The 12,515-nt window shown below is 46.6% G+C and overlaps 1 protein-coding gene across 2 annotated transcripts in view; it reads left to right on the top strand.

Moving 5' to 3' along the window:
• Nucleotides 1-12,308, top strand: part of LOC138354038 (cell adhesion molecule 2-like) — a 176,773-nt gene extending 164,465 nt beyond the window's left edge. For both annotated transcript variants that reach the window (XM_069307753.1, XM_069307752.1), the window contains exons 5-6: nt 10,428-10,665; nt 11,240-12,308. In XM_069307753.1, coding sequence (XP_069163854.1) covers nt 10,428-10,665; nt 11,240-11,370 — 369 coding nt within the window. In that variant the 3' untranslated portion in view covers nt 11,371-12,308. The remainder of the gene's footprint in view (nt 1-10,427; nt 10,666-11,239) is intronic.
• Nucleotides 12,309-12,515: the final 207 nt, after the last annotated feature.

The following is a 12,515-nucleotide window of genomic DNA, read 5'->3' as shown; positions in this document are numbered from 1 at the left end:
GGTGCTAATTTTCATCTGCTGATTTGAAAGCTTGTTTTCAAACCAAAATTTTTATATATATTTTTCTTCAAACGATTAAGATATCACTATAGGATATATTCCAGTAGATACAAGATAATTCTTGAATCTAAAAGAAATTTGCTAAAATTTACATAATTCTAAAATGAAGAACCTTTAAATATCAAAAGTCGCGTTGATGATGGGACACAAGATTAGAATCGCAATTAACACGAATCACTGATCATAAGGAGGAGGACCCACTGGTCAATATCGCGGTATGAAGGACCCACTGGTCAATATCGCGGTACGGAGGGGCCACTGGTCAACATCGCTGTACAGAGGGGCCACTGGTCAATATCGCGATAAGGAGGACCCACTGGTCAATATCGCGATAAGGAGGACCCACTGGTCAATATGGCTGTACGGAGGACCCACTGGTCAATATGGCTGTACGGAGGACCCACTGGTCAATATCGCTGTACGGAGGGGCCACTGGTCAATATTTCGTTGAATGTGGCTATTTGGTCTAGACAGCAAGAATATCGTAATGACCAATACCGAAGTGCGAACGGTACGCTGGTCAATATTGCGTTGCTGCTACTCAGTCATAATTCTTGTAAGTGCTGTGCCCTGAACGCATTATCTTAGAAAACAAGCGTCTTTAAACCCTCTGGAATGGAACTGTAATTATTTATGGTTTCCTTCAGGTCAGCAGTGCACAGCCCTTCAACACAATGCAAGAATAACACTTTAGATCGAATTATACTGAGGAAAAGGATCTAGCAGTGACAGTGGATAAAGATATATTTCATTGGGAGATCTAATGAGAAGGGAGAAGCTGAGGTAGAAAGAGAGAGGAGGGAGGAGCTGAGGTAGAAAGAGAGAGGAGGGAGGAGCTGAGGGAGAAAGAGAGAGGAGGGAGGAGCTGAGGGAGAAAGAGAGAGGAGGGAGGAGCTGAGGGAGAAAGAGAGAGGAGGGAGGAGCTGAGGGAGAAAGAGAGAGGAGGGAGGAGCTGAGGGAGAAAGAGAGAGGAGGGAGGAGCTGAGGGAGAAAGAGAGAGGAGGGAGGAGCTGAGGGAGAAAGAGAGAGGAGGGAGGAGCTGAGGGAGAAAGAGAGAGGAGGGAGGAGCTGAGGGAGAAAGAGAGAGGAGGGAGGAGCTGAGGGAGAAAGAGAGAGGAGGGAGGAGCTGAGGTAGAAAGAGAAAGGAGGGAGGAGCTGAGGGAGAAAGAGAGAGGAGGGAGGAGCTGAGGGAGAAAGAGAGAGGAGGGAGGAGCTGAGGGAGAAAGAGAGAGGAGGGAGGAGCTGAGGGAGAAAGAGAGAGGAGGGAGGAGCTGAGGGAGAAAGAGAGAGGAGGGAGGAGCTGAGGGAGAAAGAGAGAGGAGGGAGTGAGAAAAGTATGAAGCTTGAATTATTTAAGACGTAAATATAGAGGGTTCAAAACCCTGTTTAAAAAAAGAGTAATTAATTCATCTTTATGATCATCAACGTGTATAAGAACAAATTATAATTATATACTTATATATAATTATATACAAATTATATACCAAGGCAAATTATTTGATTTTGCTCCTCACTCAATAACATTAAATGCAAAGGAAAATTATTTGATGGTAATTTCTCTTACATAGCAAGAATATATAAAAGTATATCATATGATATAATTTTTATATAATTTTTTTCATACAATTTTTCAAAATAAAACATTATATTTTATCACATAGAAGAACACCCAGAAAAGTATTATAATTCGTATAGAATTCATTTTCATTACTTATAAATCAGAAAAATACAAAATATTTTTTTGTTTCTACCTTGACACTTTATTTATAGCTAACTAGCTGTACCCGGCCACGCGTTGCTGTGGCTCAGCAACACGTGTGCGTTGCTGGAGCCACAGCAACACGTGTGCGTTGCTGTGGCTCAACAACACGTGTGCGTTGCTGTGGCTCAGCAACACGTGTGCGTTGCTGTGGCTCAGCAACACGTGTGCGTTGCTGGAGCCACAGCAACACGTGTGCGTTGCTGGAGCCACAGCAACACGTGTGCGTTGCTGGAGCCACAGCAACACGTGTGCGTTGCTGGAGCCACAGCAACACGTGTGCGTTGCTGGAGCCACAGCAACACGTGTGCGTTGCTGGAGCCACAGCAACACGTGTGCATTGCTGTGGCTCAGCAACACGTGTGCGTTGCTGGAGCCACAGCAACACGTGTGCGTTGCTGAAGCCACAGCAACACGTGTGCGTTGCTGGAGCCACAGCAACACGTGTGCGTTGCTGGAGCCACAGCAACACGTGTGCGTTGCTGTGGCTCAGCAACACGTGTGCGTTGCTGTGGCTCAGCAACACGTGTGCGTTGCTGGAGCCACAGCAACACGTGTGCGTTGCTGGAGCCACAGCAACACGCGTGCGTTGCTGTGGCTCAGCAACACGTGTGCGTTGCTGTGGCTCAGCAACACGTGTGCGTTGCTGGAGCCACAGCAACACGTGTGCGTTGCTGGAGCCACAGCAACACGTGTGCGTTGCTGGAGCCACAGCAACACGTGTGCGTTGCTGTGGCTCAGCAACACGTGTGCGTTGCTGTGGCTCAGCAACACGTGTGCGTTGCTGGAGCCACAGCAACACGTGTGCGTTGCTGGAGCTACAGCAACACGTGTGCGTTGCTGGAGCCACAGCAACACGTGTGCGTTGCTGGAGCCACAGCAACACGTGTGCGTTGCTGTGGCTCAGCAACACGTGTGCGTTGCTGGAGCCACAGCAACACGTGTGCATTGCTGTGGCTCAGCAACACGTGTGCGTTGCTGGAGCCACAGCAACACGTGTGCGTTGCTGTGGCTCAGCAACACGTGTGCGTTGCTGGAGCCACAGCAACACGTGTGCGTTGCTGGAGCCACAGCAACACGTGTGCGTTGCTGGAGCCACAGCAACACGTGTGCGTTGCTGGAGCCACAGCAACACGTGTGCGTTGCTGTGGCTCAGCAACACGTGTTGTTGCTGTGGCTCAGCAACACGTGTGCGTTGCTGGAGCCACAGCAACACGTGTGCGTTGCTGGAGCCACAGCAACACGTGTGCGTTGCTGGAGCCACAGCAACACGTGTGCGTTGCTGGAGCCACAGCAACACGTGTGCGTTGCTGTGGCTCAGCAACACGTGTGCGTTGCTGGAGCCACAGCAACACGTGTGCGTTGCTGGAGCCACAGCAACACGTGTGCGTTGCTGTGGCTCAGCAACACGTGTGCGTTGCTGGAGCCACAGCAACACGTGTGCGTTGCTGTGGCTCAGCAACACGTGTGCGTTGCTGGAGCCACAGCAACACGTGTGCGTTGCTGGAGCCACAGCAACACGTGTGCGTTGCTGGAGCCACAGCAACACGTGTGCGTTGCTGTGGCTCAGCAACACGTGTGCGTTGCTGTGGCTCAGCAACACGTGTGCGTTGCTGGAGCCACAGCAACACGTGTGCGTTGCTGGAGCCACAGCAACACGTGTGCGTTGCTGTAGCCACAGCAACACGTGTGCGTTGCTGGAGCCACAGCAACACGTGTGCGTTGCTGGAGCCACAGCAACACGTGTGCGTTGCTGGAGCCACAGCAACACGTGTGCGTTGCTGGAGCCACAGCAACACGTGTGCGTTGCTGGAGCCACAGCAACACGTGTGCGTTGCTGGAGCCATAGCAACACGTGTGCGTTGCTGTGGCTCAGCAACACGTGTGCGTTGCTGGAGCCACAGCAACACGTGTGCGTTGCTGGAGCCACAGCAACACGTGTGCGTTGCTGGAGCCACAGCAACACGTGTGCTTTGCTGGAGCCACAGCAAAACGTGTGCGTTGCTGGAGCCACAGCAACACGTGTGCGTTGCTGGAGCCACAGCAACACGTGTGCGTTGCTGGAGCCACAGCAACACGTGTGCGTTGCTGGAGCCACAGCAACACGTGTGCGTTGCTGGAGCCACAGCAACACGTGTGCGTTGCTGGAGCCACAGCAACACGTGTGCGTTGCTGGAGCCACAGCAACACGTGTGCGTTGCTGGAGCCACAGCAACACGTGTGCGTTGCTGGAGCCACAGCAACACGTGTGCGTTGCTGGAGCCACAGCAACACGTGTGCGTTGCTGGAGCCACAGCAACACGTGTGCGTTGCTGGAGCCACAGCAACACGTGTGCGTTGCTGGAGCCACAGCAACACGTGTGCGTTGCTGGAGCCACAGCAACACGTGTGCGTTGCTGGAGCCACAGCAACACGTGTGCGTTGCTGGAGCCACAGCAACACGTGTGCGTTGCTGTGGCTCAGCAACACGTGTGCGTTGCTGTGGCTCAGCAACACGTGTGCGTTGCTGGAGCCACAGCAACACGTGTGCGTTGCTGGAGCCACAGCAACACGTGTGCGTTGCTGTGGCTCAGCAACACGTGTGCGTTGCTGGAGCCACAGCAACACGTGTGCGTTGCTGGAGCCACAGCAACACGTGTGCGTTGCTGGAGCCACAGCAACACGTGTGCGTTGCTGGAGCCACAGCAACACGTGTGCGTTGCTGTGGCTCAGCAACACGTGTGCGTTGCTGGAGCCACAGCAACACGTGTGCGTTGCTGGAGCCACAGCAACACGTGTGCGTTGCTGGAGCCACAGCAACACGTGTGCGTTGCTGGAGCCACAGCAACACGTGTGCGTTGCTGTGGCCTCAGCAACACGTGTGCGTTGCTGGAGCCACAGCAACACGTGTGCGTTGCTGGAGCCACAGCAACACGTGTGCGTTGCTGGAGCCACAGCAACACGTGTGCGTTGCTGGAGCCACAGCAACACGTGTGCGTTGCTGTGGCTCAGCAACACGTGTGCGTTGCTGTGGCTCAGCAACACGTGTGCGTTGCTGGAGCCACAGCAACACGTGTGCGTTGCTGGAGCCACAGCAACACGTGTGCGTTGCTGGAGCCACAGCAACACGTGTGCGTTGCTGGAGCCACAGCAACACGTGTGCGTTGCTGGAGCCACAGCAACACGTGTGCGTTGCTGTGGCTCAGCAACACGTGTGCGTTGCTGGAGCCACAGCAACACGTGTGCGTTGCTGGAGCCACAGCAACACGTGTGCGTTGCTGTGAGCCTCAGCAACACGTGTGCGTTGCTGGAGCCACAGCAACACGTGTGCGTTGCTGGAGCCTCAGCAACACGTGTGCGTTGCTGGAGCCACAGCAACACGTGTGCGTTGCTGGAGCCACAGCAACACGTGTGCGTTGCTGGAGCCACAGCAACACGTGTGCGTTGCTGTGGCTCAGCAACACGTGTGCGTTGCTGTGGCTCAGCAACACGTGTGCGTTGCTGGAGCCACAGCAACACGTGTGCGTTGCTGGAGCCACAGCAACACGTGTGCGTTGCTGTAGCCACAGCAACACGTGTGCGTTGCTGGAGCCACAGCAACACGTGTGCGTTGCTGGAGCCACAGCAACACGTGTGCGTTGCTGGAGCCACAGCAACACGTGTGCGTTGCTGGAGCCACAGCAACACGTGTGCGTTGCTGGAGCCACAGCAACACGTGTGCGTTGCTGGAGCCATAGCAACACGTGTGCGTTGCTGTGGCTCAGCAACACGTGTGCGTTGCTGGAGCCACAGCAACACGTGTGCGTTGCTGGAGCCACAGCAACACGTGTGCGTTGCTGGAGCCACAGCAACACGTGTGCGTTGCTGGAGCCACAGCAACACGTGTGCGTTGCTGGAGCCACAGCAACACGTGTGCGTTGCTGGAGCCACAGCAACACGTGTGCGTTGCTGGAGCCACAGCAACACGTGTGCGTTGCTGGAGCCACAGCAACACGTGTGCGTTGCTGGAGCCACAGCAACACGTGTGCGTTGCTGGAGCCACAGCAACACGTGTGCGTTGCTGGAGCCACAGCAACACGTGTGCGTTGCTGGAGCCACAGCAACCCTTCCCTGTCCGTCAGTCCTCCCCTCCTTTCCCCCTTCCCCCCCTCCTTTCCCCCTTCCCCCCCTCCCCTTGTCATACCAACCATTCTCCACTCCCCTGTCCCCTTGTCCTCACCACCATTCCAAACTCCCCCATCCCCTCAACCTCCTTAAACTCCTTTCTCCACTCCCCTGTCCCCTTGTCCTCACCACCATTCTCCGTTCAACTGTCCCCTCGTCCCCATAATCACACGTCCCCACTATCCCTAACTCCCCTGTCCCCTCGTCCTCCCCGCCATTTCCTCCTTCCCTCTCCCCTCGTCCTCCCCACCATTCCGCTCTCCCTCGTCCAATGCATTTACAAATAATATGATGTTCCCATCAGAAAATTGGGAACATCAAATGACCTGATGTTCACATCCTTAAAATGTTAGAAAAACAATTACAAAAAATGAAAAACAATGAAAATAAGTTAAAAAAATTAACTATACTCACGAAATGAACGGTATGGTAAACAACACAGCTCAATTCCAACGCAATGCCACACAAAGTAATGAAATCAAAATGGAAATTAATCGAAATCTATGAAAATTTATTTTGTTAATGCAATCAGAAACACTGAAATGGAATCGTAACATGTTTAGCATAGTGTGTGTTGCTCTTACGTGCAACAGATGGTGCTGTTTCTTAAAAAAAAAATAATGTTTTTACCTGTCACAGGTTAGGCATATATGTAGTAGGTATATAAAAACATATGCCTATTCGAATGCATGAAAAAACACAGTTTTCAGAAAAGAATGTTTTTTCCATAAAAGACGTGATATATATGGTAGGTATATAAAAACTCGCTCGGGTGCGAATGGAACAGTGTCAAAAGTTCAAAGCAATCGGTGAAGAACTTTCGGAAATTAGCGATTTTGAACAAACGAACATTTTCATTTTTATTTATATTTCAAAGTCAATAATGAAGAATGTTGACCAGACCACACACTAGAAATTGAAGGGACGACGACGTTTCGGTCCGTCCTGGACCATTCTCACAATCGACTTGAGAATGGTCCAGGACGGACCGAAACGTCGTCGTCCCTTCACCTTCTAGTGTGTGGTCTGGTCAACATACTTCAGCCACGTTATTGTGACTCATCGCCTGCAATGAAGAATGAATCCATCAACTATTGTCTATCGTAATAATTTATTATGTTGATTCCTATACGTCTATTCTCGCGCACAATTTGCTTGTGCTTCCCTATATTATATAATTTTAAGTTTATTTTAAAATTAAATATATTATTTATATATATCTGCTAATACACGTGAAATCGTAAAAAAAAAATAAAAAAATCCGCAGGACTATCATAAAATCATTTATGGAATTAAATAATCTTTCGTACATTTAAAAGATTAAAGTATCTCATTGGCTTGAATAATAATACCAAAACGTTCATTCAAATCAATCTTGATATGAATATATCTGACTTGAATAATAAAATATATGTGTAATAAAAAAAATTCGGGAAATGTCTGTCCTAAAAGGTGGAGATTGTGTCGGTGTGGTATACATGTGTGAAAGGTCGACTTACTGGTTATCTTGAGATGATTTCGGGGCTTTAGTGTCCCCGCGGCCCGGTCCTCGACCAGGCCTCCACCCCCAGGAAGCAGCCCGTGACAGCTGACTAACACCCAGATACCTATTTACTGCTAGGTAACAGGGGCATTCAGGGTGAAAGAAACTTTGCCCATTTGCTTCTGCCTCGTGCGGGAATCGACCCCGCGCCACAGAATTACGAATCCTGCGCGCTATCCACCAGGGTACAAGGTCACCTTAAGATGGTTGAGGCACTCTCACTACCGCAGCATATTATTATTCATGTGTATGTTGACCAATCTTTTTAAAAATTATTACACAACTAGATGAATACTGTAAACCCTTTGACCCTCAGCGAGGATTCGAACCTGGTCGGTTAGGGGATCAACTCACTGGCTATCAAGCACTAATACCACTCCATCATTGATTGTCAATATTAATGATGGACAGTTTAGGACATCACATGCCTCCAGACCTCTTATATAACCATCCATTACCCGGCAACACTCGTTTAATTTCAGTAATACAATCATGATGAATATAATAATATTATCTTTATCTTTCTTTTGACTTCCTGTGTTTTCCTCTTTAATGTTAATTTCCAGTTGAATGTCTCTGCTCAGTCGTGAAAACGTTCCGCGTTCCGTCCGCTAATGTTAACTAGTAATTCCAAATAGTTATAAACAGGAGTTTCGTCATGGAATCATGAACAATTTCAGCGATATGGGTGAAAAACGCGACCGCGAATCGTGAGGGGGCAATTAGGTCTCTATGTTTGTAAAAGTGTGTAACGCAACCTGTTGGTTTCAAGCCTCATAGAGTTTACTGGATACTGATTCACAAAGCAGTTACGCAAGTACTTAAGAAAGTGTACATCTTTCCTCAACCATTGACGGTTTTGGTTACATTTATTAATCGGTTTACAAGCATGAAAACTTCCCAGTCAACTATTGTTATTATTATAAACAGCCTCCTGGTGCTTCAGAGCTGATTAACTGTTTAATAATTGCAAACAAAGCCGCCAACGATTGAGAAAAGATGTTCAGGTTCGTAAGCGCTTGCGTAACTGCTTCGTGAATCTGGCCCCTTAAATGAATAAGGTACTTCATACTTTTTTTCTGTATTGTTTACTAAAATTAATGATTTAGAAAAATCTTACTATGCTTCGATTATCAAAGTTAATGGTGGCTATGTTATAAAAATTTTTATTATATTTTATTTTCATGTTATAAAATTTTTTATGTTATTTTTCATGTTATAAAAATTTTTATTATATTTTATTTTCATAGGTAACTGATGAAGTCAATAAATGATTTTTTTCCGCCTGACATTTAATCTGACAGTTTTATTTAATATAAAAATATTGTAAATTAATTAATAAATCTGAAACACTGAAATATTATAGCTCATCTGTATTTACTGCAGTAAAACCGGGTTTCATTCCATTTACCTGAGCTCTAGGAGATTCGAACCGCGGACACCATGTATGTGTGTGAGGCCGAAGCTCTATCGACCGAGATATTGAGTAGTCTTAATAAGGAAAGACTATTATTTACAGATTTCCAGAAGCAGCATCCTGCTGCCAAACTGGAATTTTTTACTTTCCCTGACTACTGCTGAAGTCCAGAGGAATTACTAACCCATCCAGAGGGGGCCTCGTAGCCTGGTGAATAGCGCGCAGGACTCGTAATTCTGTGGCGCGGGTTCGATTCCCGCACGAGGCAGAAACAAATGGGCAAAGTTTCTTTCAACCTGAATGCCCCTGTTACCTAGCAGTAAATAGGTACCTGGGAGTTAAGTCAGTTGCCACGGGCTGCTTCCTGGGGGTGGAGGCCTGGTCGAGGACCGGGCCGCGGGGACACTAAAGCCCCGAAATCATCTCATGATAACCTCAAGAAGATCCACGTCTTATAAACAGTCAGCCACACGTCTATGGATGATGGGCAGTTTAATAAAAACCAGGTTTATTCACCTTTAATTTACTCCCCTGTATCACCCTTATTTTAATGTGACTATCACTCATGTACAGACAACATTTCCCATATTATTCAGATATTGAATTATTCTTAATGTAACGTGTCTATGTCATCATACTGTGACGGGACAGTATCATTCGCATTGTGACGTTATAGTATCATCCATATTATTCCTTGACAGCATCAGTCATATTTCAAGTAACATTACCGGTGCACTTAACACCTCAAGATTATCTCAACTAATATCTTATGGAGGTGCTAACGATCTGTAGCCTGCGAGATATCTCCGATGTTTGCTTCCACTTGTAGTAACTTAAGAGATATCACGGATATCTTCCTCCACCTGCTGTGGCTAACTTAACAAATATCACTGATGCACAGATTCACAAAGCAGTTACGCAAGCGCTTACGAACCTGTACATCTTTTCTCAATCTTCGGCGGTTTTGTTTACAATTATTAAACAGTTTATGAGCTCCGGAGCACCAGGAGGCTGTTTATAACAATAATAACAGTTAATTGGCAAGTTTTCATACTTGTAAAACTGTTTAATAAATGTAACCAAAGCCGTCAAAGATTGAGGAAAGATGTACAAGTTCTTAAGTACTTGCGTAACTGCCTCGTGAATCTGGTACCTAATGAATAATTTCTCGACTTATTGTCGAAGGGTTAGATGTACCGTTGCTGCAGCCGTCCACTTGATGTAACTTAAGATCTGTGGCTGATCACCTCTTACGGGTTATTCATGCCCGTGCCACTTCTTGGGTAGCTTAATCTTCATCAATCACTATCTCCTTCACCATTTGGTCACCATTTGGTCCGGGAGACATCTCCCGTCACGCAGGGTGCAGTTGCGCCTCCACAGATCTCCAGTATCATCTTTTGATACTGGTAATGGCTCAAAAGCGCCACCACTTACGGGCTATTCATGCCCGTGCCACCTCTTGGGTAGCTTAATCTTCATCAATCACCATCTCCTCCTGACAGGCGCCACAGGAGTACATCATCGACATGACTGACAGCCAGTCTGAGCAGGGGCTGGTGGAGACGCGGAAGGGCCTTCAGTTCGTGGTATCCCACGAGCACTTTCACAAGGGTGAACTCAAACTGCGGTGCTCGGCCAAGATCTCCACTCTATACTACAAGACTCAACAGCACAGCGTCGACGTTCACCTCTCCTACAGCGTCCCTGTCATGGAGTCGCGGGACATCCTCGCCTTGTCAGGTAAGGAACTAAACATCTGGTAGATGCTAGAGGATGGTAGACAATTACTTCGCAGGTTACGGGTGGTGTTTGTAAATATGTTCCCTCGTGTCTGTCAACCTGTCCTCTTAAAAATAACGTCACTTTTGGCTGGTATGCGCGGCACTATGGCCAAATTTGGACGTAATTTGAAATGAAATCGACTCACAAAAGTGACGTTCTGTTCCGTTTTCTATTTGAGTCGTCCGGCGTACGCGCAGAGGTTATAAGAGGACACTTTAAATTAACGTTTTTCATAACGTTTTGAAACTTTATGAGAATTTCCTGCCCACCTAACCTATCAGAGGACCCATAACTTACTGTTGTTGAAAAAAAAAATCCCAAATTTATTTTCATATTTTTTTCAATTTCAAATTACGTCCAAATTCGGCCATACGGCCAAAAGCGACGTTCTTTTTAAGAGGACAGGTTGGACAGCACACAGAGCCATTAGGTTGATTCCTTCTTTCACAAGTGATTTGATTTGCAGAGACATGAAATATTTTAACTCACCAGACGCAAGTAACCGCTCTTCTCTGTGTATGTTGCTCTACAGGTAGCAGCAGCAGCAGCTGCAGCAGCAGCCGCGTCGGGCAGCAGCAGCAGCAGGTGGTGATGCTGCTGCTCTTGATGACCTTGGTGCTGGAGATGACGATGCTGGAGGCGCTGGAGCTAACATCAAGCTGACTCTCTCTAACACCCTCATCAAACACTCTCTCTTCTCATACACTCTACCAAGCACAGGGAAACGCTTCAGTTTTAAGACAAAAAATTGCTGGAAGTAGTAATGCTTGACTCCTCACGACAGCTCATACTTATGTGAAATTATAAAGCAAGTCAGAGTGTGTCTAGCTGTGTTTCATAGGGGTAACTGTAACTATGATGTCAGTGCAACAGTTTATTGATTTACATCCTTAGCCATTAGTTGTCTAGCTTGCGACACTGACTGTGAAGTATTACAGCAGAGCCTGGTTGAACCTTTTGTACAATGTACATTCAGAATGAACTAGACAGCTGCATAATTGCATAATCTGTGAGACACATTTTGTTTAAGTTGATGACTTTGAGTCCGAGTCCGGCCTCTGTTGCTCCATCTGTACATGTTTGTTGTGTCTTGGTAATACACTAAAGGCAACTAAGTTGTGCTCATCATTTGAATGTGTTTAATAAATCTTTTGATATTAAGTTCTTGTGGCGCGAAATTGCTGCCTGAAAGAACCCCTAAGAAATTCCTTTCTAATTCATATCACATGAAAAAATTATTCCAAGTCTCTAGGTGTATGTACCTTTCATTCACTTTTTTACAGCACTGAAACACTAAGAATTTCTGTATATATTAGATTCATAGATTTCCATATCATTAACTGAATATTAGATGAAATAGAAACTGTACTAATTCTTACATACATTACAGATATTAACTTATGTAGTAGCTATATCTTTGATATTTATTCATCACGCATTTAAGTTCAGAGTTTGTAAATATGACTGAGTTAATTAGGTGTTGAGTGCATATTATTTCGTGTAGCATTAAGCGGCTAGCAGCCACAAAGAATATTAGGAGTAATTTTGTATGTCTTCAACTTCCTGTATCATGGACTCTTAATAAAATTACATAACAAAAATTGTTGTAGATATCTTAAATTAATTATTCATTTCCAAGTTTATAATCTAGAGAGATTATCGCTTAACAAGTCTATTATGAAAAATATTTCAACTTTTTCTAAAGTATTGCCTTGCAAATAATCTTCTCATATAATTCATATATTTTGAGTCGGTAATATATGTCAAGTTAAATTAATATAAATTAACAAAAACTGTTACAGTTTGCC

This window comes from Procambarus clarkii, chromosome 61 (genome assembly GCF_040958095.1).
Source record: "Procambarus clarkii isolate CNS0578487 chromosome 61, FALCON_Pclarkii_2.0, whole genome shotgun sequence".
NCBI lineage: Eukaryota > Metazoa > Arthropoda > Malacostraca > Decapoda > Cambaridae > Procambarus > Procambarus clarkii.
The sequence above is the reverse complement of the archived record's forward strand: the minus strand, read 5'-3'. Positions and strand labels throughout refer to the sequence as shown.